Below are 25956 nucleotides of genomic sequence, written 5' to 3'. Positions count from 1 at the left end.
GTCTGCAAGTTTAATGAGAAATATCCAAATTACAGTGAATTTTGATAGAAAATTCTTTATACTATATAAAACAGATTAATATTTTTGATCTAAATTTTAATGTCATATCATCATATTTTGTAAGATTTTTATTTTCAGTTGTTGATTTTAACCATTCGATCACTAGGCAAATGATATTAAAAAATCGCAAATTTATTTCTTAGATACTTAAAATCCTCTAGATCAAGTTTAACGAAGCCGATCGTCGATTCGAAAGTCCCAACATCGAAACGACTTGGAAGCACGGAGCGCTCTGTGCTTCCAGAAACATACCAGACGCACATATAATATATTATATATATATATATTATATATATATATATATATATAGGAGCTACTATGCTATCGGAAGCACGGAGCCTTCCGTGCTTCCAGCTCTTTTCGATGTTGCGACTTTCGAATCGTCGATCGGCTCCGTTAAACTATGCTAGAGTATTTGAATACCTAGAAAATAAATTTAATGATTTTACGATATCATTTGCCTAGCGAACGAAGGGCCTCAAAATCAACGGCTGAAAATAAAAATCTTACAAAATAATAATATGACATTAAAATTTAAATCAAAGATATTGATCTTGTTTATATAGTATAAAGAATTTTCTATCAAAATTTCACGTGATTTGGATATTTCTACACCGTTAAACTTGCAAACGGCTCACTGCGGCATTGAAATTTGTTGATTTTAGCCCATTCGATCACTAGGCAAATGATATCGAAAAATAATAAATTTATTTTCTAGTACTCCAAATACGTACTCTAGATCAAGTTTAACGAGCCGATCGACGATACGAAAGTCGCAACATCGAAAGCGAGCTGGAAGCACGAAGGCTCCGTGCTTTCGATAGCATAGTGCCTCTCTCTCTCTCTCTCTCTCTCTCTCTATATATATATATATAATATATATATATAATATATAATTGAACTAGAATACTTTTAGAAGCACCAATCCCTTGGCTTCTAAGTTTCTAGCCCTTGGATCTACTCTCCAATTATTAATATTCTTGGATCAAACACTATTTCACCCGCCACCACCTACTACTATCATCTCAATCCTACATCTCTCCATCCAATGGTTAAAAACTCAAAAGCACCATCCATTTAGTGCTTTTGAGAGTATTCTAGCTCAGCTATATATATATATATTAATAATATATATATATATAATATATATATATATATATGAAATAAAAGATAAGTGAAGCTAGTAACTAGTGTAATTCACCCTATGTGAGAAGAGAGAGAGAGAAAAGAGAGAGAGAGAGTTGTGGAAGAGAGAGAGAGAGAGAGAGAGACTGTGGAATGAATGATTGTAAAGAATTTGGAGGTAATGGAAGGTAGAGAGAGAGAGAGAGAGAGAGAGAGAAAGATGGGTAGAGAGAGAGAGAGTGGCGGACACTGTGAGTGACTGTTAATTTGCAAAATCAGTGTTACTTCGGAAACGTATCTTTATCATGATTGGTTCATTGACCAATATTCCATGCTACAAGCCTATATATATTATATTTTATATTAATCATATCATAACATTATATTATTCATATATATGCATAGAGTTAGGGCTCAAGGGTATATATAGTACGTATGTATGCATTGAACTAACGAAATATACCTGATAAGAGGCGCTGATATGCATGTATGATCAAATCACCTCTTCTCTCTTCCTTCACATGCATGGCTGTGATTTGTAGGTGACTCAAAAAAAAAAAAAAAAAAAAAAATATATATATATATATATATATATATATAAAAGAAATTAATTCTGATTTGAGTTCGAAGAATTTGGTTTAAATTTTACACTTTTTTAATTAAAATTAAAATTTCATTTTTTAAGTTTTTACTACTAAAAAACAGATTAATACAATTAGTAAGAAATATATAGTACTGGTCATTAAGTAAAGAGGTATGATATTTATATTTACTCTTTGGGTGTATAGATAATATGGGTACATAATCTTTTAGCTACCGTTTGGTTCGGGGTTAAGGAAAAACTAGTTATTCCAGGGATATGGTTAAGTTCAGAGTTAAGGTGAGGTTAAAGTATTTTTGTGTTTGGTTGGGGGTTGGAGTTAGTCCAGAATAGTGAAAAATAATGTTTGGTTGGAGTAGGTGGGATAAAAAGGATAGTGGGTTGGAATAGGTGGGATAAGAAGAATAGTGAGTTATTATGAATAGAAAATAGTATTTGGTTGAGACTATCTCGGGTTAGATGGGGTTAGCTAACCCAACCCATTTTTAGAGGTGTTTGGAAATAATATGGGGGTTAAGGGGTTATTCCATCCCTTAACACCTAACCAAACAAAGGCTTAAGTAATTATACAAAATCAAAACTAATTTTAAGCTTATCGATCCTTGGATGATGTCGCAAGTGTGATTCTCACTTTAGTATTTAATATGTTAAATTATTTGGCTAAATTACACTTATGGTCATCAAACTATGATCGAGGAGCGTATGTAATACTTTAGTGTTTAAACTTTAATTTATTGTAAATGTTTATCGAATTTTTTAAATTATTATAATCAAGTTATCTCACAAGCCGATATAGTTGACTAAATAGTGGCGTGTCGTTGAAAATAAATGATGTGACATCTTAATCATTGTCGTGTTATCAATCACAACATTATACATCAATTCTACATTAGTGGCACATTAATATTTAGTCGATTGATTAAATTAGGCCGTGAGACTTGATTATAATAATTTATAAAATTTGAGCAAAAAATTACAACATATTACAGTTTAAGGACCAAAATATCATGCGCCTTATAGTTTGTATGTTGCTCAAAGTTAATTTCTTCACTTTGAATTCCATATCTAGCTTGGTTCAAGTGATCATCTCAACATCATCTAGTGTGCTAATTTTAAAACTTCTTATTAGCATGGGGATGTAGCATTTGGCTAGAATTAATTTGCCAAGGTTAAAAATTTCGGAGTTTACCAACCATACTTACTACAGTGGATTAAGGGCTCGATGGTTGATGCCCAGATCTCAAGTTCGAAGCTAGTTGCTTAACATCTCTACTGACTTCATTTCTTAAAAAGAAAAAAAACGAAGCAGATAACTTGCTATCATTTTCTCTCTAAAAAATAAATAATTCAGAGTTAAAAAAAATGCAGAGAATTATAAATATGTAAAAAGCATAATATTTGAATGTAATAATTCTATTTATTTTTCACCATTTTAAAGGTAATAAAAGTGAATAATACAATGAACAATTCATTCAACAATAAATGATGCTTACATACATATACTTGATGCAGGCAATAAATTCTCCTACATGACTCACCTTATATGTAATTTCCTGCTTCTGCTCCTCTAAGTATTATACTAGAAAATGAAGTTTCATATTTTGTGAAACTTATTTACTTGTTATTCTGGATCAAAATTATCTTTCCAATTCAGCTAGAATTTGTACGGATTTAATGGCAACAAATAGGAGGCAATAATATTTTTGTAATGTTTATTTTCCATTCTTTGATTGGTTCCCACAGTATATTAAAGGTTGTACATATTACCAAGGAGATAGGAAAAGTTAGACCAATGGTGTATTACGCCAATTTGAATTTGTAGCCATTCTCGACTTAGTTATTTTGTTTACATTGTATTAGAGTATTGAAAGATTTATATACGTACGCTAAAAATTTTATGTCCAGAATCGATGTTTATTCATATATTATATACACCCCTTTGACGATTCCGAAGTTTTGTTTGTGGCTCAACCCATGCATCTTGGGAGACAACTGCAGGATAAGGAAGAGTTCCATGACATGCATACTGTAGCTTTAGGCGCAAATTAAGAACAAGTTCGGCCTTGTGGATGGGACTTTGGGTTCGCGAAAGTCTCAGAATGATCTCGTTCAAGCGTGGGAACGATGCATCCTTACGATATTTTCTTGGTTGATCAATGCATTATGAAAGTAAAATTTAATTTATGAAATACCTCAATTGTGATTTGAAGATCGTGATAAAATAGGATCAAATCAAACCACTCGCTCCAACGGATCAAATGCATGATCACAAGATGAAAATTACACTAGTTTTCACAACCCAAATGTCAAATCCTCTAATAAGAGAGTAAAATTTTAGGAATATTTCTTTGTCCAAAGAGTGATAGAAAGTAATCTGTTTTTGACAGAAAGAGGGAGAAAAAAATACTTCCACCATACTCACCATCACTCCATTTTTTTCTCTGTAGTGTTTTTTAACTGCACGTACTGGGTGGTTTTCCAACCAACTAAGAAAACTACCACTTAATGGATTGGGTCGGATTTTTGCCCATCATGGGCGACCCGAAACCCGATTAAAAAACCAATTACATTAAGTAAAGATTTTAGAGAAAGTATGGTATTTGTCAAGCTAGATCATGAACTTTAGCTTGAAGAAGAAAGACTTTTGCAAGGAAATGATCCTCGCATTTACGAAATTAGGTGTGTTATCATCAATGATTGTCAGGAGCAATTTACAAACTGTGTTAAGTTTGGGATGAACTTAGCTCATACTCTATAGCCCCTGTTATATATGCAATTGTGGTCCTTGAAGGAAATTCAACAAGAGCGACAAATCGAACATATTTATCAATTTCTTATAGGATTGAATGAGGCCTTTGGAATCAAGGATTTAAGTGTCCATCAACACGCGTCGTATCTATCGTGTAGTATCGTGTCAACAAAATATCGGCACAATACAGTCCCCGTGCCGATGGCACAGCTTAAAACCCTCTATTTTTCAAATTAGTAAGTGATTTCTCAAAAAAGTTCAAAAGATTTGATAAAGATCAATACACAATAAACCGTCAGAATATTTTATTGCTAAAGAAATCGTGCTATTATGTGTCGGTACACATATATTTTTTGTGACCGGCACGTATCGGTATGATCCGACTCACACCGTACCGTGCCGCTATGTTTCTGACACATCCTTGTCCCACGGCACTTAAATTCATGTTTGAATCATATGCACTCAAATCGTCATAACGGATCCTTTACAAAGTGTTGCAAAGGTATATTCTCTCAACAAGAAGAAAAGTATCTTGATCTTCAAGCATCTCACTCAAGTCCGTTGAAACTCATGCTCTTATTGTTAAAGGCAGTTCTTATAACCGCTTCAATGATGCTCATTCTGTTCCGTCAAAATTGAGGTGTCTCATGGCTACTACAATCTATGAGCTAAATTAGCTTAAGTATTTACTTAATGAACTTGGTGTTTTTCATTGTCAGCTGATGTTGCTATATTGTGATAATCACGTTGCTCTTCATATTATTCAAACCCAGCATTTCATGAGTAGATCGACAAAACACATCGAGTCTCATATGAGTGAAAATATAGTACGGGTTCATTACTACGACACATATATCAACAAATGATCATCATATGATAGTTTTATTTATAAAGAGGCATTTGGTAAAGAAGGATTTCAATATGTACAATCAAAGAGAAAGTCTTCTATATAGCAGTCACACGTACCACGCCAACTATATCCAGCCAATTAAATATCTTCTTTTAAGAGAAAAGTATAATAAAAATATTTTTTTATAAACTATGATGGGATGTGTATCTGTGGGGGGCATTGTAATTGGTTGGACCACGCCACATAAGATATGTGAGTGGTATATTATAGACTTTTTCTAGCTTGATGGAGCATATTAAAAAATGAAGTTTTCATATCTTGTGAAGATTGCATAGCTAGAGATTTGGCTAACTGTTTGTTATTTTGGACAAAATTTATCTTGCCAATTTAGGTAGGATTTGTATGTATTTAATGGCAGCACATAGAAAATAATATTTTTGTAATATTCTCTTTTTTACTCAGTCTTGATTAGTTCTTACTGTATATATATTAAATATTGTACATATTATCAAGAAGATAGAAAAAGTTATACCAATATATGTTCTACTACTCCAATTTGAATGTTTACCCTTCTCCACTAAATTATTTTGTTTACAATATAGGTACCATTGAACGTTTGAATGCTATGTCATGCATGCTCTCTCTCTCTCTCTCTCTCTCTCTCTCTCTCTCTCTCTCTCTCTCTTCTCTATCCTTCTCTCTCCTCTCGTCCAGCTACTATATATACTTTATGTTTCGTGATAGAGCTTCCAAATCGACGTCTATACCGTTAAACATTCTAGAGTATTTAAAACTTCTAGAAATCAAATTTATAATTTTTCGATATCATTTACCTTATGATCAAAAGCTCACAAAATTGACATTTTAACGGTCGTATGAATATTTGCTAGTTTAACGGTTGAAAAGAATCGGAATAGTGTTGATTCTTTTGATAGAAAATTCTATTCACTACTTAAATAAAGATCAATAACTCGATCTTAAATGAAAAGATCTGATCATCCATTTTTAGTAATGTTGTTCGATTTTAATTGTTCATATTTATACCCGCTTGAATGGACTTATATAATGATTTCGAAAAATTACGAAATTTATTTCTACAAGTTTCAAATGCTCTAGATCATATTTAACGGTGTGGATTATCGATTCAAACACCCTAATATCAAAAAACAATTATGAGCATGAAGGACTCTATACTTATAAGAGTATAATAGCCTACTATATATATATAATATATATATATTATAATATATATATATATATATATAGAGTCAGGCTACTATGCTATCGGAAGCCACGGAGCCTTCCGTGCTTCCAGCCTCGTTTTCGATGTTGCGACTTCGAATGTCGATCCGCTCCTGTTAAAACTTGATCTAGAGTATTTGGAGTATCTAGAAAATAAATTTTATTATTTTTCGATATCATTTGCCTAGTGATCGATGTGCTCAAAATCAACAAATTTCAATGCCGTAGTGAGCCGGTTGCAAGTTTAACGGTGTAGAAATATCCAAATCACGTGAAATTTTGATAGAAAATTCTTTATACTATATAAAACAAGATCAATATATTTGATTTAAAATTTTAATGTCATATTATTAAATTTTGTAAGATTTTTATTTTCAGCCGTTGATTTTGAGCCCCTTCGTTCACTAGGCAAATAATATCGAAAAATCATAAAATTTATTTTCTAGGTACTTCAAATACTCTAGATCAAGTCTAACGAAGCCGATCGACGATTCGAAAGTCCGAACATCGAAAATAAAGTGGAAGCACGGATGGCTCCGTGCTTCCGATAGCATAGTAGCCTCACTCTATATATATATATATATATATATATATAGTCAAATGAGATACTTTGAGTTATATGATAGTAAACTGCAAATGCGTAACATAGAGATTTTTTTTGAACTTTTCCCTTTTTTTTTTCTTTGAACACCATCCACAGGCAACCTTTTTGTTTGTAATTGTTTTTTTTTTTCTTAATCTTTTCTTGATTTTCTAAAGAAGTTCATAACATTTTTGTTTCCTTTTTGCTCCTCCTTCCCCAACCACAGATTCTCTACATCTCCATGCGTAGAAAATTTTCTTTGTATGAGATAATTCTTTAGTTCATCTGATAGCTACACTATCCTCTCTCTCTCTCTCTCTCTCTCTCTCTCTCTCTAGGGAAGAGATTGCCTAACTAGTAACTTATATAGGCCAGAGAGATCCTATGGAGGAGCAGCTCTACTCTAATAAAGGGTTGGTACAAAAACTACAAGTTTCTTTGGTGTAATCATGCATGTGTCTTCTACTGTCGTTCTCACAGGAGATCCCAAGAGATTACACAAAGATATCAATGAAACAAGTGCACACATGTTTATGCTATACCTCTTCACATATACTAGCATGCAACATCCCCTCACTCTCTCTCTCTCTCTCTCTCTCTCTATGGCTATCTTGTCATATATAGTTTAACTTCTCATTTGAAACTTCTCTTTGACCATACTTCACCGTCCCCATTTATGATATATATATATTATATATATATATATTAATATATACATATATATATCAAAATATATAAAAGTATATCCACCCTCGTTCCTGCAAATAACTGGAATGGTGGCTTTCCTTTTCTTTTGAAAAAAATACTTTAAAAATGTGAGCCTTTGTCACCCTTCCTTTCTTTCTTCTTCATTAACTACTGGTAGAAGATGGCAAAGCTGTCACTTTTGTGATGCATCTCAGCTAGCTTATGAAACTTGTGGGGTTGGCTCTCTCCTCATGGTGAAAATGTGCAGGGCAAACAAATATATATATTCAAAGACTAGTTTTCTCTAATAGATTAAGTTTTTAAGGTAATTTGTTTTTTCATATAATCTTTGTGAGTTTGAATCCCGTCAGGCTCTGAGCTTAACCAGTTTTAATTTTTTTAGACTTAATTCAATTTCATGGCTTGAGTCTATTCAAAAATATTGAACTAAGACGTGAGCAGAAAGTGTTGAATACAAAATATTAAAAACATCACTCTCCCTTCTTTTAATCAGAGACAAACAGTTATTTTACATTATTATTCTAAAAGAATTTGGAGTTAATAAAGGTGTATTACTAATTTGTACCTTATATCAAAGGGCTAAAAACAAGAGTCTCAAAACCAAAAAAATGTTAGAGGGCCTATTGTCACTACTATACAGAGTATAATAGTTGGTCAATATCCTTGACCTTGAATGTTAAATCTCGAGTACGAATACTGCTCTAATTAAGGGCCTACATATTAGTTTGCTGCATTTCAAACTACAGTGTAAAATGCAAATACAAATCAATCCAAATTCCAAACATTGACGAGCGTCCGCGCGTGGCCCACAAATATCTTTATAGAAAAGAAAAAGAAATGGTCAAGGGCCCATTTCTAAATGTTCTATAGTTGGGGGGTGTCCACACAGTTTCACCCTTTGTAGTACATATATATGGCATTTACATGAGGACCACACAATCTTTGCCTATTTATATGGAGGTTTTTGCAGCAGTTTGAGTCAGTTTATGAGTCAGTTTTTCTGATGCACTGATCACCCCATTCATATATAGTATGCAACTGCTCTTCTAGTCTTTTGCTAAGAGGCGTGGAGCCCAAGCATGCCCCATTTCCATGCTGCTGTTTCTTAATCTGTAGACATCATATATAAGAGTAAAGTTGCTGTACTTAGCTTTCACAAGAATAAAGATCTCTGTGTTGGCTTAAAGAAACCAGCATCGTACACTGTGTCAGGAGGCCAGGTGGGACCCAGTCACGTTCAAAATAGCGGGAGATCGGATCAAGCCGAATCATGTTCAAAGAAGCGTGGAGCTAATTGGGTTGAGTCACAATCGAAATCCGAGGATGCTGTATCTAGTACACTTTAAGTAAATTAGTTGCGTATTTTTAATAGCTCGAGTTTTTGGAGATTAATGGTTAGCGTCAACGATCAGACACTTTGTACTCATATACTCCTACTATTTTATAGTGTTAATGGAAGATTTAAAGCGCTTTTATATTTACGAGCTTTTCCGAACATGAAAGCGGGTGCTTAATTTGACACTGTACATAATTGTGATAACCCAATATGCTTATATTGGATTAGAAAAAAAGATTGTGTATGAGTATATAAAGAACATTCTAGTATTAAGGACTAGTTGGCTAAGTCTAATAAAGAGTTCCAAGGTATTTTGAGATCATTTAGGCCACCGAAATTATGGTCAAATTTTGTGATTTTATTTATTGAAAAGTTTGGCCATTAATATCTTCCTATTCATAAGGAATTAATGTGAAATTATATAAAAACAACTGTTTATCTACCAATAGCTTAAGCTATCAGAGAACAATTAACATTTATCTATTTTATATTCAACATACTTTCTTACGTCTGAGCTCGAAAGTTTTTAATAAATCAAAGATATGGAATTAAATAATTAATGCTAGAAATTTGGCGGAATTCGAATTCGATCAGAACCTTCTGCTATGATACTATGTGAAATAATACGAAATAACTATCGTTTCTTTATTTGTAGACACTATATGCAAGAGTAGAGTTACTGTAATTAAGCTTCCTCGAGAATGAAGATCTTTGTACTCATACTCCTACTACCATTTTACAGTATTAATAGAAGATTTAAAGCACTTTTATATATTTAAGCTTTTCAGAGCATGAAAGCAGATGCTTAATACTGTATGTAATTGTGATAAAACGATATAGTCCTATAAATATTGGGTGAGAAAAAGATTGCGGATGAGTATATAAGGGAATTCTAGTACTAATGACTAGTTAGCTAAGCAACAAAACTTATGATTAGTAGATAATTAATTTAAAAAATAATTTGAGTTTCAAAAAGGAATGCAAGTGAAAGATAAAACTGAGTTATGAAGCTCTTAATATTATATTAAATTCATTTGACACTTTAATATCGTATTATACAACACAGCTTCGAGTCTCTGCGTATGCGTAAATTTAGTACTTGAGCTCTTAATTACAGGTTAAATAGAACGATATAGACCCTAAACTATCCATTTGAGACCGTAGAATCTACCGCTATGTGAGCGTCGGATCTCACATCTCGAGACGCCCTACTTAATCAGAACGGATATTGATGTCAGCCTCTCTTCAGCACTTAAAAGGTTCGAACTTTTTGGACGTGCTAATTAATTTAAAAAAAAATCTAATACATATTAAAAAAAATAAATTTTTAATTTCAAATTAAAATAGTTTTTCAGATAATCCCATCAAGAGTTTAGACAATCCTTGGTGGGTTTTCAAGTATTATAAATAAAATCCAAAATAATATAAATAAGAATTTCAAAAATGTTAAATTTAAGATTTTGAAAACTGACATTAAATGCAGAAACTAAAAATTATCTAAATAACTATTTTAACTTTTAATTATTTTTTTTGTTTTTTATTTTAAATGTGTATTAGATTTTCCATGGATCCCACAGTCTCAAATTGACAATTTGAAATTTCATCCCCAAGCAATTTCAATTTTTGTCGGAATACAGAATAAAGGGCCTACAACTGAAAAAATAAAAATTAAATGTAATTAATGTAAACTCAAATTGCACAAGTTTTCGAATTCCCCATTTGCACATTGGGAAGATGCTGCACTTGGATCCGATATTGAAAATATCCGTTAAGAAACTTTTTTTTTCCTTTTTATCTTAGAGGCTCGATACAGTGAATAGTACTTTTTCACAGTATTGTACATACTCTCTCTTCTGTATTGGGACTTAGTTAGATGTAATTATAAATACAGTATAATTGAAAATGCATACAGTTGAAAATGCAACAATTGCAAGTATATGCATTTTATTTAGTTGAATGTAGCAAAAAGTGCTCCAACTACAAATAATCTGTTTGATTACATGCACTTGAGAAATAATTTTTAAAATTTTATTATTTTATACATATAATGGTGAGATTACCTCCAATATAAATAATATTTTTTTTTATTTAAAAAATAATTAGAGAAGTAAGCTTATCTTTTATTTAAATTACTCTCTTCAACTGTTGCAATTGGAACTGCGGTTAATTTGAGCGCAGTCCCAACTGATATAGTTCGGCCTCCTCCTATGGTTTCTACTGAAACAGTTATAGTTAAAGATATCAAACCAAACGCCGAATTTATATTTGCATGCAGTTACCACTGTAGTACAATTACAACTATATACAATCAAACGATCCAATAGTGAAGTTCTTTCCTCTTTCATCCATAATTTTTTTTTTCCTGCAAAATTTTTTTCACATAAATCTGTGTCCTATTTTTTTTTTATTGTTTCTGATTTGTCTACTTTGAGATCACTTTTTCTTTTTTAATTTTTGTTTGTGCGCTTGTGGTAACATGGGGTGTACTTGCAGATCCCAAATTCCTCAATTTAATGACTCTTTTTCTGATTCTTTGCATTTTTCAAAGAAGATCCACTTCAAAAGGTACAATACCAAGCAGGGTCTAATCATTTAGCTTCGATAAGAATCTACGCCAAACCGCTCAGATACTGTATAAAATAATATGAAACAATCATTTATCTTTAAAATTTTAGCTGCTAGAGAACTGTGTTTTAATGCTATAATAATAACTAGCGAAGGCATTCAAGCGTGTTGCTGTGTGTCGATTCCATATAAACAAATAAATAAAATAAGCTAAGAAAGAAGAAATAGTAAAAGCATAACAAAAATAAAAAAAAAAAAAAGCTAAATAAACCGGGTGTAAAACTAATTTTTATGCACTATATTTTTAAAACCTCATTATAAAAATTCAAATTCTGTAATTCTTTGCATATAGCCTTTCTATATGGTTTAGATTGCATACACTAAATTAAAATTTTAATTTTATAATATTGGCTACTTAAAAATAGGTTATACAGCAAAAGATATAAAAGAGATTGTCAAAAAATAAGAGGGGGAATCCCAACTGTGCTTTCATAATAGTAATAAATAATATTCAACACCTTGAACACAATCTGTACTATAAGGTGTTTTCTGTAATTGTATTCATTATATATTCAATGGGAACCCTAGAAAGGGCCTTAACGGCTTTACCCAATCTTTCACTATGTTATGTACGAAACTAAAATCGTTGCATAAATAATGAATCACTGAAACACAAGTATACTTACATCTGTCCATGAAACTAATGTGGAAGATCATCTGAATGCAATTCATAGAGAGAATGGCTTCATGTAAACGTCGAAGGGTTCGTTGGACGTCAACTGTGGCTCCTGCAAACCAAAACGAAATGTGCCGAAATGCATTCATAATGTAGCATTATTCTGAAACTCTCCATTACAGTTTATTGCAGTGTCGGCCCGATCGAGTAAAATGTTTAATTTGAACAAAAGAGTGCATTAAACAAGATAAGAAGAGAAAATTACCTGCCTCAGTCCTCCAAGTGGACTACCTCCGGTTAACAACATGGAGAGAAGAGTCGTTATGGGGCCTCCGCTGATGGCATCTCCAGTGCTTCTGATGGTCGATCGAATGTAGTTTAGTATGCTTCCGTATGTGGTGCCGTGACCCTTCTCAATCGCCAGAATAAAGCAATAGGTCATGGCACCTGATGCGGTGACCCTCGAAAATGCCTGCCGGTTCATATGCCATGTACTTCAATTAGTGATTGCAAAGGTTTTCGTGAAGAAATATTTGCGACAAAAATAGAGAGAGATAACAACAACAATGAATGAGTCCAGGTTGACGTAAATCGTTAGAATCATAGATTACATCTTCTAGTGTAGAAAGCCATGAACAAATTGACAAAAACTTCTCCCACTTCGCATGAAAAGTTTCTCGAGCTTTAGCTTAAATTTCTCAGAGACAACATCAACACTCAACAAACAACAGGGATTTTCGAAATCGCTCATTGGTTATAGTTATTGTTTCATCATGTCATAAGACATTTCAGTTCAACTTGGATCTGCTGTAGGAATATCAATTTTCATTTTACCAAATTCTCAAACTAGCATAGTTTCTTGTCGTTTGAAAGAGTTGTTATTCATCAAAGCTAGAAGAAATTCAACAGCTTGGCCGGCTGCTACCACTAAGCAGAAGATATGAGAATGCAATTTAAACCATCACACGAATGACAAACGACACTTCATGTCTGGTTTATTAATCTCCATTCGTTGAAAACTCGCCAACCTGCTGTCAAATCAAGATTTTCTTAATAGTCAACTAATAAGCTGTCCTAAACTGAATTCAGGAGTAACAGACTTACTGAGGTATCAGCAGAGGTTTGATTGTCAGCACAACCACTAAAGGAGATCACTTCTCCGCCGCTGGTACCTTTCCAGGTTCCAGAACGGGGCCGATGGTCCTCCCATACATATTGGCCGCTCCTACATCAGTATGGATAACATAAACTTACTAGCTCTCTGAAAAAATCAAGAATGATAACATATCAACATCTACAAATCTCATAACTAACAAAATGCTTCTCAACCAAGCAAAAGCGCGAAAAGTTTGACCTTATAACTGCACTTCGATGTTGATAAATCGGCAAAGAAGGAAGAAGTTTATCGGAATGCTGAATGTTGACACAAAGGAAGAATGTTTGAAACTCAATTTTATGCTATGGTGTATGCTGGCATATCACAATTGTTATGACTACGTACGAACAACAAAGTGAAAATTTTAGTAGCAACATTCTCGTTTCTTTTTCTTAAGAAGATGAGTTTGCATGCTAACCAACAGAAACGAGAACCAAAACGTCATCAAACATCGGAAAACTCTATCCCACAGAATTTGTGATTAAAAATTAAAAGGAAAAGAGAAGTGTAACCAAACAAGGCCTAATTTTCTAAGTTTGTTAGTGAAGATAGTTAGAACTTCCAAGTAAAGAGCTTCTATGACATTTTTGTCTGATCGTTGGCGTTAGCCATTAAGCCCAAAAGCTCGAGCTGTTAGAAAAACACAACTAATTCACTTAAACGTATAGATACAGCGCCTACAGGTCTCGATTGTGTCTCGACCCAACCAACATCGCACCACTTTGAACATGATCCGGCCCAACTCGACTTCCCGCCATTTCGAACGTGACTTGGCCCAACCTAGCCTCCCACCACAGGGCAGGATGTTGGCCCCTTTAAGTAAACAATTTTGAGCGTCGAACGAACTGTTTCCAAGCCCAATTGACAAGGAGTTCCCACTGTATACATAAACTAATGGCATTTGGATTAATGAAATGGACATATCCGAACTCAAGTTTATTTGACCAAAAAGACAATTAGCCTCCTCTACTACATAAGTACCAAACAAATTAAATTCATCTACATCATTCACCATCTCAAATGCAATTCTAATGGTGGAAATTCTTGATATAAACAATACATATTGATAAGTTTTATCTTGAGGTGAGTGTTAAGATTGCAGCTGCATAGTCAACAATAGAAAAAAGTTGATGATTACATTTGGCTAGTTGTTCACATTTAGTGAACTGAAAACTGTAATTTAAATACTTATAAACTTTCTTAGACAATTCTTTATAAGTGGAGGATCTGTTTATAACGAGCATTAACTTCAGAAAATGATCCAATAGTATAGCCCATGAATATGTCAGCATCCTTTGATTTCCTCTGTATAATTTAGGTGCCCGATTTAGAGCTTCAAAAGTTTTTAGTTGGGATCGGATATATATATATATATATATATATATATATATATATATATAAACAGGTTGGGTCGTGTTAGGTCAGGGCTTAGGTCGTGTTCTGATTCAAACTTAATCAGAAACCCCTTATAAGATGGGCTTGCATTCGGGTTCTCGGTTGAGTTTAGACTTAAAAAAACCGAGCCAACAACGATTTGAACTGGAAACACACACAAATACCAACAGGGCTAGAAAAAAGGTCCTTGAGGAATAATTTCAATACCAAACTCAGGGCACCTATGTGATAGAAAAGAATCCATAGTGCACCAACGCGAAAATGCACTATACCACAGTGCCGATTTTGAAGTTTAGCCTTGTAAACAACAAAAGCAAGGATTTATGGAGTGGCATGGAGTCATGCCAAGAACTGCTAGCACAGACGCACGGAATGGCACGGTGCATCCCTGCCATACCGATATTTGACGCTTGAAAAAGTACCTATATGTTGACACACTATGGCTTAAAATACTTATTTTCTTCAGCAACGATATAGTCTAATTGCTTATTACATATTTTTATTAAATCTTTTGCATTCTATTGATATAACTATTCACTAATTTCAAATAAAAGAAGATTTTGAGCTGTGTCATTGGCATGATGGTTGTATTGTGCCGATATCTTGTCGATACGGAACAGCATGTTGGGCAGGGCCCGTGCCGATAGGCACCTTAAATTCTTGAACAAGAAGCTCTAAGCACACGAAGACTGTGTCACAAGCAAATAACTACTAGAATAGAAGCTGCTTAAAAAAAAAAGAAAAAAAAAAAAAAAAACTGACCTATTCATTCTGCAAAGGAAAGGTAAATCCAGCACAGTGCCACTGTGGCAAGCATCAACAAAAGCATGAAGCTTAACCCCACTAGGAAGCGGTCTGACGATGGTCGCGTTGATCTCATCGTCAACAATCATTCCTTGTGTTTGAAAGTCCAACGGACAAAGGGTCTCATCAAAACCATCAATCTCATCGCCGGTATAGTTTCTCTGCTGTGAACCATGACCAGAGTAGTGGAATACCAAAGAGTCTCCTGGTTGGCATCCTTGCACGAGCCAATACATTGCCATCCTTATATTATGTTTGGTTGGTATTCTATATGGATCAGTTTGGTCATCTGCAAAATCAAAATACGATTAGTTAGAGCTGCTTATAGCTAGAGTCATAAGCATTTAGGCTCACCATCAAAAATGTTCTTAGTCAAGATCCAAAAATTTCAGACCAGGTTGTATATAAAACTTGTTCGGTTTCATTGTGAAAATTGAAAATCAGAGTTGATGACGGCAGAAACAAAAAGGGCCATCTAAGTAGCTTAACTTGCATGGACATTGAGATTTTCATGGCCTATATATCCAAACAAAAGATTTAGTTTTCTAAAGAGAAAATCTATGGTATGATAATAGGGCTCCAGGCTTCTATTAAACTAATAAACGTCCAGACCAGTTTATTATGGTTTAAATTCAAAATCAAAAAGAAAAGGAGCTTTCCAATAGTTCTGCGTACTTACCCACCCAAAACTGCTACACTCTCATTTTAGAGATAACTCCGTTCAGAGTTGAAAGAAAATGCTGAAGAAGTTCCCATTGAAATATCTCAAATTCTCTGATCATCATGTTGGAATAATGATCCAAATTTAATTCCAATGTATAATTAGAGATAAGTTTAATGCTCAATTATTTGATTGTTATTACGATTTGAAGTTGAATTTAGATCGGGATTGATACTTTGTTGAGGCCTATATATATGTATGGACCTGTGGATTAGAAACTCACGGCCGAGATATGAGCCAGGTAAGTTGACGGCTTAATGAAGCCAGGGCCAAGCAGTAGTTGAGATTTATTAGGGTCCCTCAATATGTAAGTATTAGTTTATTTATCTTCCTTCTCCAATGTCTCTTTTCCATATTATTCTATTTTAGTATTTTAGATCCTGGATTATAAAATCGGTAACAACGCAAGTACCGATTTCAACAATTGGTATCAGAGATGGAAAGAATAGTATAGTGTTGAACGACATCAAAGTCAGATGACAACAAAGCTGAAAAGAGCTAGATAGAACCAAAGTGCCAAATAGTTATGTCAAAGCTAGACGACTCATAGCAGATTGTGAGGGCGACGTTCAAGTGAAAGCAACTAAAATAATCGCTCGACGAAGTCGGCCTCTAAACAACACACAACCTCGAAGAAGGCGGCCTACAAACAACACAAAAGTAGGTGGTTGTGACGCTTGATGAAAAGAGAGCAAGAAGAGCCTATGAAGAGATAAAAGAAGACTTGACCAGATAACTAAGGGGGCTCGGCAAGCAAGTCGAAGTACGGAAAAGTGAAAACTCGGCTAGATCTCGATACAGTAAGAATGTCATCTTATTAAAAAGGTACGAATCTAAAATTCTTTTTGGATTTTTGAGTTCTATTATGGATTTGGATTGGTTTCTTCAACATGGCTTATCAAAGTTCAATGGAACGAACATTAAGCGATGGAAAATCATCGTTCAATGTATTTTAGAATCCCAAAATTTGTCGGATGTGGTAGAGAATAGAAATTATGAGAAAGAATTTGGTAAAGAAAAATTTAGAGAAAGAGACAGAAGTTTTACCATATATTTACCAAATAGTGAATTTGTCATTGGTTGAGAATATTTTAACAGCAAAAACAACACGAGAAGCGGGGAAAACACTAGCAAAAATTCAAGAAGTTTTCTACGAAGGTGACAAAGTTCAAGAAGGAGAAAATCAAACTATGTTGAAGACATAGAAGCCCAAGTCTCCGGAGAAAATTAGGAAGATTGAGTAAGATTGATTTCAGGAGTTAAATATCTAAGAGTTTTCTTAATTAAGTTTAGAGATTCTGTTAACTTCTCAAATGAATGGCATCCGAGAATAGACAATTCACTCAACATTTGATTTCCTTTTTTTTTAAAAAAAGAGACAACTATTGCATTTAAGAGAAGAATTAACTAAGAAAAGTAGATAGGTTCCAACTACAATAACTGTGCCCAACGTCAGCTATCATTCATTAACAAATTAAGGGATTGGCATATATAATGCAAGATTTGTGAAGAACTTCAGAAAAAAAGTGTAGAAAATGAAAGTCCCTAAAGTTCAGTGTAACTATTGAATATAAATGATTAAAAATGCCGTTCTATAACTGTTTAAACTTTTAGAATAGTAGGCTCTTTCGCACTGTATTAAAGAATCGGATCCTGAATTCAAATCCAATCGGATAGGGAAGCTTAAGCCTTTAGAGTAATCGCATGACATAGCAAGAGTTTCATATTAGATGGGGAAGAGGCTCAATATGGGAGTATATATGCAAAGCACTCTAGTATAAATAAGTAGGCTTCCCAACAAGTTGCTAGTACTAGCAGGCTGGGTAATTATTTTGGTGGTACCAGAGCCAGCTTGCTAGCCAAAAATGTGAGCTAGGTCTCACATCGTGATTGGGCCTAGGGCTATCGACGTGCCCAACACGAGCGAGTTGGAGTCGTCTAGTGTTTGTTTATATATTTAACAAGCCGAACACGAGCTGGCTCGTTAAAATATCGAGCTAAAAAATTTATCTCGTGTTCGGCTTGTTTATTAATGAGCTGAACAGGCTGGCGAACAACAAGTTAAATTATTAGCCTTGCTACTAAATGAAAATTTTAAAGAGAATTAAAAAATTAGAATCTTAATCTAATATTTAAAATTCACAAAATATAGGTCTATTTACATTTGGGTTGACCTAAAATCCAAATAGTAGAAATTTGTAATATATATAGAGAGAGAGTACGTCTCTTGTGCTTTCTAAAGGATAGAGGTCATTTTGCTTGTAAGTTGTTTTCGATAATAGCACATCCAATTCGACAATCGGCTTCGTTAGAGATGATCTACGCTATTAAAACTATTTAGATTTTAGAAACCAAATTTCATAATTTTTCAACATCATTTACCAAGTGATCAAAGGGTCTTGAAAATGACTATTTTAACGGTCGATGTGGCACGTTTGTAAGTTCAACAGTGTAAAAGAATCCAAATTACATAAACTTTAATAGAAAATTCTATTTAACATCAAAAGCAAGATCAATACTACTAGTTTAAAATTTGAGTCTGTTATCATTATTTTTTATGAGATTTTTATTTCCAGCCGTTCATTTTAAGGATACGAAGTTAAAAAATTACAAAATTTGGTTTCTAAAAAGTTCTAACACTGCAGATCTTGTCTAACAAAACCGATCGTCGAATCGGATGTTCCATCATCGATTTGAGCTATATCGAGTTGAACATGAGTGAATTGACGCACTCGTGTTCGGCTCGTTAATATTTCAAGCTGAAAAATTCATCGTGTTCGGGTCGGTTGTTAAACGATCGATCAATCTCGAGCTCATTTTGAGCCGAATACGAATTGGCTCGCGAGCAGCAAGCAGGATTGCCGGCCCTAATTGGGCCTAGCATTCCATTATCAACTAGTGGGCTTAAACATTTTGAGTCCGTGTTAATACTAGCGGGCTGAGTCATTACAATTTAAAAGTTCCTTTAACAACCTCTCGCCCCAACACAATCATCATCATCATCATCATCATCACCATAAGAGAATCAAATTAGAGCTGTAATTTCAGCAAGTGCGTACCCGTGAGCACGACGATAGAGGGTTCGGGGAACTTGAAGCGGTTGACGAGGAGGTGCTTCATGTAGGCGGCGTCGGTGATGGAGCCCCTGAGCTCGTTCCGGGTGTTCCGGTAGGCGATGCCGCAGATCACTGCCCTCTTCCGCCCGTGGGGGCTGGGCGGGGGCTGCGAAGGCCCCCACGGAGGGGCGGTGGCGCCGAAGCCATAATTATTGGAACGATCAGGGGAGGGCGATGGCGGGGGAGGGGGGCCGTCGGCCGCGGCGGCGGCGACGTAGGTGACGGCGCCGCAGACGACGCAGCGCAGGCAGCGCGCCCCCGCCGGCAGCTGCAGCGGCGTGCGGCAGCGGGAGCAGTCTATCAGCATCAGCATCTTCTTTGTAATTAGAAAAGGAGATGCGATGACAGACTGCAGGGGCGGGGGGAGGGAGATGAAGTTGTGGAGGCGTTGGAGTCGAGGAAGAAGAAGCGAATGGGAGTGGTTGAGCTGGACCGAGGATTTTTTTTTTTTTTTAATAAAAAGATAGTATTTATTCGTTTGTTTTTAAAAAATTAAATTTGTATTAAAAAAAAAAAAAGTAACTAAGTTAGGGAAGTCAAACGGTCGGATTCGGATGGGTGAGTTTTTAAAAAATCCACACCCAAACTGACAATCCAATCTGGAACCTAAATTCCAATTTTGAAAATTTCTAACTTAAATCAAATTTGATCAAAGAATTTAGAATCCGAACTGAAAATAATTATTTTTTAGTATATTTTAAAATATATTATATTAAAAATTTAGTTAGAATTAATATTTTTTTTTATAATCATAAGTTTTCTACCGTTGAGTGAAGAAATGTATAATATATAATTTGAATGATAGTGGTTTTATAAGGTTAAATAAATGGTTGATTGAATAGTAAGAAAAAATAATTATAAAAATAAAATGTTTGAAAAATTATAAATATATAAAAAAAAGTATCCATACAACTTCATAATTTGACGGTTTCCTCAGTATACGTGGTGGCTTTTCCCACCTCCACGTCGTATAAACCTTTTTTCCTTTTCTTTTAGGCGCTATCTATATGTCTCTCTCTGCTTCCCTATCTCTCTCTCTTGCTCTATATTCTCGGTATACGCCTCTTTCAAGGCGTCTTTCCTCTCCCTGCCTTTCTTTCTTATGCCTACCCTATTCTCTATCTCTCTCTCGCTCTCAACTCACCCTGCCTCTCTTTTCTAATGACTGCCCTATCCTCTCTCTCTCTCGCGCTCTCTCTCCTCGGTATACGCCTCTTTCGAGGCGTCTCTTCTCTCCCTGCCTCTCTTTCCTGATGCCTGCCCTATCCTCTATCTCTCTCTCAGTCTCTCCTCTTCCTGCCTCTCTTCTCTGATTACTGCCCTATCCCCTCTCTCTCTCTTCTCTCTATGGTGCCCATACTTCTCTCTGTACACCTCTTTCGAGGCCTCTCTCTTCGCTCCCCCGGTTGATTGGATCGACCTATCCTGGCACTCCTTCATAGTCCCCAACTCCGATGCCTCTCTGGATCGCTTCGCCGCTCCATTCGACCGCGGGTGATGAGCAACCTACCTGGCTATTTTTAGAGCTTTGAGGGTTTATTTTATATTTTTAGGATTTTTATATACATCTTGCCCTTAGATCTATGAGAGTTCCAACAAATTTTTACTCATTGCTTCTTCTTTTATATTTTTATTGGATTTTATATGCATTTTTAAATGGATTATATCTAATTTTTACTGGATTTTATATACATTTTTATTCATTTCTTCTCCTTTTAGATTTTGAATGGATTTTATACATTTTTCCCTTTTCTCCCTTCTTTTTGTCCCTGCGCTGCTTTTCTTCTATCTTACAGTGAATCCTCATCGATATAGATGCTCCTATATCTAAACCTAGCCTCTATGATTTTGAGAAGTTCTTGCAAATCTGCTTATATTTATTTTATTTTTTTTACAGATCTGGTTAGAGTTTTGAATCTGGTTACAGTTTTAAAAGATTGCATAGATTCTTTCTTTTGAAGAAAGATCTTCTACATCATTATTCTTACCACTCACACCCTCTTCACTCCTATGGGTCTGTGGGTCTGAACACATTTGTTACTTACTGCATGCGACATTGTACTCCTCAATCCAAGACAAGAAGGTATATTCCTGACTTCAAAACATTAATTACTTGTGTAATTACTCTCTCTTTATTCTGCTAATAATAACTAATAATAGTTGTGCTGTTTTGCAGGCCCCTTCATTAGTTTGTACTTTACTGCATACTCACAGAGGTTGTTCTTGGGTTGCTTCTCCTCTCCTTTTAATTTCTGTAGTAGATAAATGTTGTCTAGATAAAGACAGAAATAGAGTACTGCCAGTGTGGTTTCCTCTTATCTATCTGTAGAAAGGTTTATTCATTTCTAAAAACCATGGCTATAAAGTTTTCTGTTCTTCATGGGCCATCTTTACTGATTTTTTAAAGGCCGGCTTTGCCCAACTTTCTTTCTGTATTTCGTATTATGAGTTTCGATTTATTGTCTTTTCGAACTTGCACTGACTTTTAGCTTTTTGGTTTTTGCTCCTACTCCTTCTATTTTCTTCCTTGCCCGTGTGCTAGAAAGTGGTGTCTTATACTAAATAAAAGTTTGGACAGCCTTATTACAGGCAACCACTTTCTATTTTCATCTGCTAGGCAATGATGAAAGTCAGGCACAAAGAATGCAAAATACTAAAAGTTACGAAAAGCAGGCATGAACAAATAGAAGTTTGGACGGCCTTAACATAGGCAGCCACTTCCTATTTTCAGATTATTTGCCTTGGGGGTTCTTCTTTCGCTGATGGGTTGCATGCCTCTTTTCAATACTGATAGATCAATTATGAATATTCTGTTGTTTGCCTTGAGGGTTCTTCAATCCTGTTGGATTAAAGTACTTGCCTACCTTACCTGAGCCTTGCAGATTTCCTTGCCTTTGCCTTGCTTTCATTTCAAATATTTTCTTCTGGTTACTTTCTTACTTTCATTTCAAATACTTTCTCCTGGTTTCTTTACATAGCATTTTTTCAGCAGTCTTTCTCAATATTTTTAAAACTCCATTTATTACGTAGGCCGATCCTTTTTCTTTTTTACTTTGCTACTTTTTAAATTCTTCTTTAAGTAAGCTGAATCATTTTTCCTTTTTACTTTAGTACTTTTTAAGCTCTCTATTACTTAGGCTTCTTTCCAACTATTCTGTCTTACCCTCTATTGTGAAGGTTTCATTATATAGCATTTTTTCAGCAGTACTTTCTCAATATTTTTAAAACTTCTTTTATTACCTAAGCTAAATCTTTTTCCCTTTTTACTTTATTACTGTCAAAGTTCTTCTTTAAGTAAGATGAATCCTTTAGCTTTTTACTTTATTACTTTTTAAGCTCTCTATTATTTTGTCTTCCTTGCAACTATTCTTGCTCTGCTAATTCTTTACTATTTACTTTTGCAATTGCTGTTGCGTTTTAGCTTTAACAACTGTCTTACCCTATTTTTTAAGACCTGGTATTTTTTTACAACTAACTTCTCTTTTACCTCCCTTTTCCCTTTCTTTTTTCCTCGGCCTTCTTCTTTTGCAGCTACTACTATGTCGACGGTTCAGCTTTCTTACCTTCGATTGTTCCGTGAGATTTGTGAGAAGCTGCATATGGAAACATCACAGTGTGTTGTTGCTCCCGCTGCAGAGGGGACTTACCTGGCATATATAGATCTTCCGATTGAACGAAATGAATCTATAATTGAAATTGTACGATGTTGGGGGTTGCAATCCTCCACATCTGCTGAGGCTGAGCATGATGCTGCTCGTGTTGCTACTAAGAGGATGGTGGAGGAATTAGATTTGCAAGTTAGAGATGTAAATTTTGATGATAGTATCTTTTACAAAAATTTATACAATCATCTAGCCACAAAGTATGCTATGTTGTTCGCACAGTATATGAACTTGGTTCGTGAGTATAACTTTGTGAAGGATTGTTACGTCGCTACTCTTGCACAGATAAATGAGTTCGTGATCGAGCATGTCCAGATACGTCGTGCTATTGAAGAGTGCCATGCTGTGATTAACCGTCTGATTCCTATTTGTGACACCCCAATAGTCCTACATCGGATAGTTATGGCTAGATGTCGGAGTATATAAGCTTGATTGGGCTAGCTATAATAATTGGGCTTAAGCATTTTAGGCCTGTTGTTTGGGCCCAACGAGTTATTATTGTTGGCTGGTCGGAGTGTTACATTTGGTATCAGAGCCAGTTCACCAGTTGGAATTGTGAGATGAGTCTTGGCTGAGCCAGGATCAGAATGACAGACTAAGCCAGGGTCGGTAATTGACAGACTTAGTCAAGGCCAGAATGACAAAGGCTAGCGAGACAAGTCTCACATCGCCTAGTGATCTTGGATTGTGTGTGTGTTCAGGGCTGACGAGAACGTCAGGGCCTAAACGGAAGGGAGTCTGTGACACCCCAACAGTCCCACATCAGGTAGTTATGGCTAGATGTGGAAGTATATAAGCTTGATTGGGCTAGACATAATAACTGAGCTTAAGCATTTTGGACCGGTTGTTTGGGCCCAATGAGTTATTATTGCTGGCTGGTCGGGTCGTTACACTATTCCACCAAATACAGAAACCGATCCATCCAATGGCACATCGGCTCCCTTAGTTTTATTGTTGAAGGTCAAAAGAAAAGTTTCGAGCCTTGCTACTGCTCATTTTGTAACTCATGATTATGTATGCGCGCATGATTTTTGTAACCGTCTCGTTCCTATGCGTCGCTTATTTCATATTTGCATTTTGGTTTAAAGCTACTCACTAGTCTATTTAAATATGTATTTTGATGACTACGCTTACTGCAGATTGTGGCTTCTAGATTTTCTATGTTCTATAGTGCTTTTTAATCTCCCACTTCTTCCTTTAAATTTAATAAAGTTATTGCATAAATATACTGTGATGTTGGGCTTCTCTATAGTGTAGGTTTGGATTCCACTCACTTCTTCCTTTAATTCTCAAGTTTGGGATCAGTTCAATTTAATTTCAACTCGCTTGAATATATACTTTTTCATGATTTATTTGTGATTTTAAACTTTTTAGTTTTGTGGAGGCTGATGTTGGGCTTCTTTATAGTGCAAGTTTGGATTCCAAAAATTACTTTCTTTAATTTTTAAGTTTAGAATCAGTTCAATTTGACTTTGTAGTTGATGCCTCACTTGACAGTATGCACCCTTTTCCTTGATTCAGGATCTACTTTTCACTGATATGGATTCAGGATCTACTTTTCACTGATATTTTTTTGGTTTTAATTTTGTGAAGGCTGATATTTTTGGGTTGTTTGATAATGTGCAGCCTGTGTACATCAAAAACTATTGGATTGGATAATCATCTTTTAGATTTCCTACTTTGATACTTTTCTCACACCTATGGTAGTATGATAGTTTGAAATATCTTTGCTTCACTTCCTCGATTGCTCTATTTCTAATATTCTTCTAAATAAATGGATTTTTTTGTAAGTTTTGGATTCCAAAAATTACTTTCTTTAATTTTTAATTTTAGAATCAGTTCAATTTGACTTTGTAGTTGATGCCTCATTTGATAACTGTAGGAAGCAAAGGAAAGGAAGCAAAGGAAAGGAAAGATTGGTAGGAAAAATGTGGCACGCGGATCGAGGCGATCTCAAGCTTTTGCCGCGAGGGGAACGGGTCCTCTCGGTTGGGCTGCCAGCTTGCACTTCGTACGACTTGTGGTGCTCGATCCCCAGTGCGACACCTATCGCCCTCGGTCTGGTTGGAAAGTTCCGCCAAAAGATGTAATGTGCTGAACAAATTGTACGACGTTGATACGCCGCAGATGCAGCTATATATACACCCCATGCAGCGCGTATCTTAAAACCATGCACCGAAAATCTGATTTATTAAATATATTTTGTGCCACTGTACAGTATCTATTTGCCCCTAAAAAAAAAATTGTACATTTTATATATTATTTTCTTACAATCTATCTATTTCATATATTATTTTTCAACAAATCAAATAAATCCTCTTCTTTACAGTTGAAAGAATCAACGTTTTAAATATTGTGAACTTTATATCCGAATCATTAAACATGCGGTGAGTCGCTCGAGGTCTGCGGATGTACCTCGGGGTTGATGATATTGTTTTTTACTTTTAAATCACCACCACGTTAAAACGAGTTGAAATCCAAAATGTATGTTTGAGTTATCTTTACACTATGTCGATCATAGACCCAAAGCTGAAAACAGTAAAAGCTCTAAACATACAGCTATATTCATTAATTATTCATTGATTTATCGGAGGCCATAATAAGATG

General features: G+C 35.0%; 1 protein-coding gene across 1 annotated transcript; it reads right to left on the bottom strand.

Annotated features, from left to right (window-relative positions):
• Positions 12249-20118, bottom strand: LOC109728883 (metacaspase-1-like). Its single transcript, XM_020259420.1, has 5 exons — positions 19631-20118; positions 15809-16139; positions 13600-13720; positions 12761-12967; positions 12249-12607 (listed from the first exon to the last, which is right to left on the bottom strand). The coding sequence occupies exons 1-5, from the start codon at positions 19998-20000 to the stop codon at positions 12548-12550; spliced, it is 1089 nt and encodes a 362-aa protein (XP_020115009.1). The 5' UTR covers positions 20001-20118; the 3' UTR covers positions 12249-12547.

Source organism: Ananas comosus, linkage group 24 (genome assembly GCF_001540865.1).
Source record: "Ananas comosus cultivar F153 linkage group 24, ASM154086v1, whole genome shotgun sequence".
Classification (NCBI taxonomy): Eukaryota; Viridiplantae; Streptophyta; class Magnoliopsida; order Poales; family Bromeliaceae; genus Ananas; species Ananas comosus.
Note: the sequence above shows the minus strand (reverse complement) of the source record. Positions and strands in the feature narration are given on the sequence as shown.